This window comes from Mytilus trossulus, chromosome 13, assembly GCF_036588685.1.
Source record: "Mytilus trossulus isolate FHL-02 chromosome 13, PNRI_Mtr1.1.1.hap1, whole genome shotgun sequence".
Taxonomy (NCBI): domain Eukaryota; kingdom Metazoa; phylum Mollusca; class Bivalvia; order Mytilida; family Mytilidae; genus Mytilus; species Mytilus trossulus.
The window spans coordinates 49,765,889-49,771,214 of record NC_086385.1 but is presented as its reverse complement, the minus strand read 5'-3'; the positions used below and the strand labels follow the sequence as shown (position 1 = coordinate 49,771,214).

Genomic DNA, 5,326 nt, shown 5'->3' with positions numbered 1-5,326 from the left:
TTTTCACTAGTCAGATTTGTTCACATTTACGAAAACGGATGCTTTTTTTTTATGAAAAACCAATTTAGTATAGTGTATTATTATGAATTGCATTATAAGATATTTTTGGCATGCATCTCATATTGAGAATAATGAATGATCACTAATTTTTAAACCTTTGATTTCATAGAAGGGGAAGCTTATCCTAGCTTTTTTCCGTAGGGGGCATGGATCATTTGATAACTCTTGCAATTCCCTTGGTTTTTGTTTATTATCTTATTATCTCTACTTGATCGTTTGATTCAGTTCAAGCATCAGTAAACGTCTGTTGCTTTAAATAATGCTCATCATATATTCATCATATATGTGTTGTTTTGCTGTGGATGTACTAATTGGTTTCATAAATGAATACCCCGTAGTTTTTGTTTTTCTAATACATTTTCGGATGAAATGTGTTCTTCCATCTAATTTCTAAGATTAATATTTTCATAAATACGTCCGATTTTAATCTTTTCTAAATACTTTTATTAAAAAAAATAACCAATTTAAAACAATTTGTAACATAATACTGCAAGCAATTTTATCTTTTTTTTTATTTAACCAGAGGATTGTATTTATGTTCTTGCATTAAAAATAATACCCATTAAATTTATTGAACTGTCATTTTAAATGCTAAGCTCAATACATGTTTTAAGCAAATTGATTTTTACAGTAGAAACATAAAAGTTAGCTGATAAAAAACCAATTTCAATCCAAACACAAACTTATACTGTGGATTCATTAATATTCGTTGGATATTTTCGTGGATTTCGTGGGTACATGATTACCACGAATTTAAATGTTCAACGAAACGTAGATTGTTTATATACTTTGTATGCAGATATTGGCATAACCACAAAATCAAATATCCACGTGAATGCAGTTTTACGTCAATCTACGAAAATTGATACCCACGAAAATAAATGAATCCACAGTAGATGAGTAAATAAAATTATTGTTATCAACCATTTTGTATAGAATAAGCGGAGTAAAACCAACGCACATTGCTATTGTTTACGTCTACATTGAGTAACAGAGGATTAAATACCAAAAATACAGAACTCCCAGAAAAATTCAAAAATAAAACTATATTTACAAAAGACAAACTCAAAGGTTAAAACACATTAAACGACTGCTGTATTCCAGATTTGGTACAGGCTGTTCCTGACTGAGAATAGAATTATGTAATTGTTTATGACGTTTGTTGAAACATTGGGACCTCCTCTGGAACATGTGTTCCACTAGGAATACCCTTAGGAAGTTCAACTAGTAATACTCTCTGCTTATATGACTTTATGTCTTTGATATCCTGTTTAATCTCTTCCAAGAAATTTTGAAGTTTTCCAACCTCCTTTGTCACTTTTTCGACTTGATCATGTAAGCTATGTTCTGCGTCATGAGAATAACTGTAAAGTCAAGAACATGGAATAATCTATATTTACAACATAGATACAATTGTAAAATAAACACTGACGCTTTTTTTTGCCAGTATAAATTCATAGTATTCATACACCCCCAGCTTTCAATATACACTGGTCTTGGACGTTTCTGATTAATGTATGCGCTGTAGACAAATATTACATTTATAGTATAACTAATCGGCGTATTTGAATATCAAAAATAAGACAACGCGTGACCGAACGACGCATGGATTAAACGAGTGCGCAGCACGAGTTTAATCCATAGCGGCGTTCGGTCACAAGTTGTCTTATTTTTTATATTTAAATACGCCGATTAGGAATACTTTTTATTACATTTGCTAATGGCTTTTTTTTATGAAATTAATGTAAAAACTGTAAGGAACCATATGTTTTCCTACGCATTCACAATTTGTTTTGATCCGACGTTATCGACGTCTTGACAACGCCTTTTGTTGTATGACGTCAGAGAGTGAAATAACTACATTTATTTCACATGGGAACTTATCGGTTTTTATCTAACTGGGAAATCAATGTAATTCATTGCAACCAATATAATAATAAGTGTTAATTCAATTTGAAACGGTTTGAACATTATCGTGTCAGGGAGCAATTTTAAAGAATTGCCTTTATCCGTTCATAAATTATAACATGTGCTAAATAAAACAAATAATAAAGTTCCCTTTCTCAAAGTTGACAAAAAGTATTTCGACATTGTTGTCCCATTGTACAAATATTTATAAAATGAGTACATCTCCAGCTTGAGCTCGCGATTTTTGATTTCGAAAGTTCTCAAAAAATAACAATGAAACAATACATGGTGTTCTCGGGTAAATCGAATTCTGTACATTGAATATTTAAAATAAGAATCTTGTTCAATACGATTGGTACCGCTTATAATATTAAAGCCAATTGTTTGTATTCTAAGATAAATTTCATCTTGAGATACATGAAAACAATACTGTAAACGAACTTATTTATTAGAAAATAACGCAAATATAAATCGTCGCGAATATGTATAACTTGAGTCTTTACTTATCAAACTCCTTCAAAAAGATACAAAAAAAATCGCGAAATTAAATCGCTGCGAAGTGGACTTCATACTGTTAAACACGAAATAAAGTATCCGCGAAAATAAGTTCATTTACAGTTCCTAAGTTCGATAATAATCAGTTTCCAGTGTCCGGTTTGATATATCAAACAAAAGTCACGTGATAACGTCGAAGGTTTATGCAATGATTTCCACAATACAACGCCATTTGTATCGAATTGTATAAAAAATGCCACTTTACGGTATATTTTTATCTAGTTTAAGAGGATATAGGAGAAACGGCTGGTGAAACTTTTAATTGATCTATCTAAAAATAAAACAAATGCATGGCAAAATGTATAGTAATAGGAGTTTTTCAACATAAATTCAAAACAATATCTAAACCAGAATCATCATGTTTATCACTATTTTGTATATGACTTTAATTTATAAGCAATGATTTAACATTGAAATGAGTATTAACTTCATTTTATGTATACTGTCCCATTGTTTAATATAAAAAAAATTAAGTCACAAAATTGTCAAAGCATTCAAAATATGAAATTGTTTGAAAAGCGCATCGAGATAGTTTGTTTACCAACTTTGTATACTGGGCTTTAAAATCTTGTGAAAGAAGTAATTAAATTAGTTTCTAAGCTATCTTATTACGAGCGTACATTGTAACTGCACTGTCGTATTTAAACATGTGTGTCTGGTGGACAACAGTATACTATACTGGACCATGAGTCGGTTTCACAAAAGTACTGCCGACTAAGTTTGATCGAAATTGAACAATTCAGTATACTTACGATCAATCTTAGCTGTGTACCAATACATAAGCCTCATAAAGAGATAAGGTAGATAAAGACCAAGATAACAAACTGGGTGGGTTAAGCAAGAAAGTAGTGTGCATTAGTTCAAAAGTCATTCAAACTAGTGCGCAACTACTTAAATCTCCGGCAATTATTTATATGTACATGGCACCTCAGTCAAGATTTAACCACACAAGTTTACAAAGATAAAAAGATCAAACCCCTAATATTCACTTTAATTTTTTTAATTGATATGACTACCCTGCATTAAAGTCAGTTGAGTATTTTGGTTCCTAGTCTTAACTGACAAAAAGAAAGGTATGATACGAGCAATTATTTGCTATTGGACAATGAATGATTTAGGCAATTTTGGTTTTATTTGGCCCAGTTGTTTAAAGGAGAAGATTGATGTAAAAGATTACCAAATTTACGAAAATTGTGAAAAAAAACAATTTTAAAGGCCAATAACTCCGTATGGGACACTAGACAAATTTGGTCATATTGACTTTTTTGTAGATTACTATTTTGCATTAAATGAATTTCACCCCCATGTTATATATTTTGCCATTATTGCCATCTTGGTTGATGGGTGGGGTGGACTCATCGGATAGACTTTTTAAAACTAGACACCCTAAGGATGATTAAGGCCAAATTTGCGGTTTATTTTGGCCCAATAGTTGCGAAAAAGAAGATTTATGTAAAAAATAATAAAAATATACGAAAAATGGTGTAAAATTGACTTTGAAACGCGAAAACTCCTCATGCGGTCAATTGACATTTTTTGTCATCTTGGTTTATTTGTAAACCTTACTTTTATCACAACTTTTTAGTTTTGGAATGCAGAGAGCCGAAAATATTCATAACCACCCTCTCCTTTAGTATTGAAAAATTAAATTGTGTTTAAACATTGGACTTAGGTTCAGTAACAACTTTCCACAAGAGCCTATGCAATGAGCCGCTTACATGTATTGGTGTCTCAATAAAAATTGAATGAATGAAGTCATCCAACAAAGTTGATTCCATCACTGCAACAAGTGTGTTACGATATATATATCCACTGGAGACAGTGGAATTTCAATATTTAAAGCGTGAGGTCTGCCAGCTTTTTCAATAATCAAAGCTGAACTTTTGAGAGGGAAGAAATATTGAAATACACGAGTTATGGTGGTTGAATCTGTGTCTTTTATGATTTTTATCCTTAATTTTCAAAAATTAGCAGAGTGTAAATGTCACATACGGGAATAAAACTTAAAAACAAATGACTTTGCTATATATATATAGCTAGTATTAATAGACACAGATATATCGTGTCGGTAAACCAGTTGGAGACTGTGGCCTCTAAACTCATGTATTGTCGATTTCAGTCGTTTTTCATGCCCCCCCCCCCCCCCCCTAATAGATGTTGGCTTTATGTTTTGTTAAAACAAAAACCTGGTTTATAGTCTAAATAGTTTGAACCTTAACAAGAGTGAAGTTTTAAATAGTCATAACGTTCATTTCTGTGTAATTTAGGTCTCTTGTGGACGGTTGTCTCATTGGTAATCTTACCACATCTTCTTTTTTATATATGATATGGGAAGAGAAGACATAACTACTGCCAAGTATCCTCCGGATGCTAACAATTGGACAGTTGAAATCATCAAACTTGTAATAGGGTAAAGTCTGAATTCGTCCATTATTGTCAATGTCGGTGAGCAGATCACGATATGAAGCAGATCTTCTATTTTTGGAAGTATCTTAATAATATGTGTGAAATATGGTTTAATTGATGAGCATGATGACATTGAAAGTCATATACATCAATCAAGTTCCGATTTGAAATGAGATATGAAATTAATCAGAACCTGCCGTAGTGAAATTGTTTTAACGTACATGAAAAACAAAAGGTAGAAAGGGGAACTATTGCATTTTCTTATTCGCTTACCTTCCGTCGTCACTAGATATAGCTCTCGCCCTGTATTTTCGTAATGAAACTGATGCATTTGAATAACTGTTTACTGCATCTTTCTCCAACAAGTCGATTCTTTTCTTTTCTTTAAGTTTCATGT

General features: G+C 31.8%; 1 protein-coding gene across 1 annotated transcript; it reads right to left on the bottom strand.

The window, feature by feature from the left end:
- Positions 1-1,085: 1,085 nt before the first annotated feature.
- LOC134695082 (uncharacterized) lies at positions 1,086-5,326 on the bottom strand. Its single transcript, XM_063556275.1, has 2 exons — positions 5,203-5,326; positions 1,086-1,424 (listed from the first exon to the last, which is right to left on the bottom strand). Exons 1-2 carry the CDS (start codon positions 5,322-5,324, stop codon positions 1,211-1,213), a joined length of 336 nt encoding a protein of 111 aa, XP_063412345.1. The 5' UTR covers positions 5,325-5,326; the 3' UTR covers positions 1,086-1,210.

Bases quoted from the DNA above. Each gene is read 5' to 3' on its own strand.
- LOC134695082 (XM_063556275.1), bottom strand. From the start codon at position 5,324: ATGAAACTTAAAGAAAAGAAAAGAATCGACTTGTTGGAGAAAGATGCA. The intron at 1,425-5,202 runs GTAAGCGAATAA...TTGACTTTACAG, and splicing joins ATATCTAGTGACGACGGAAG to TTATTCTCATGACGCAGAAC.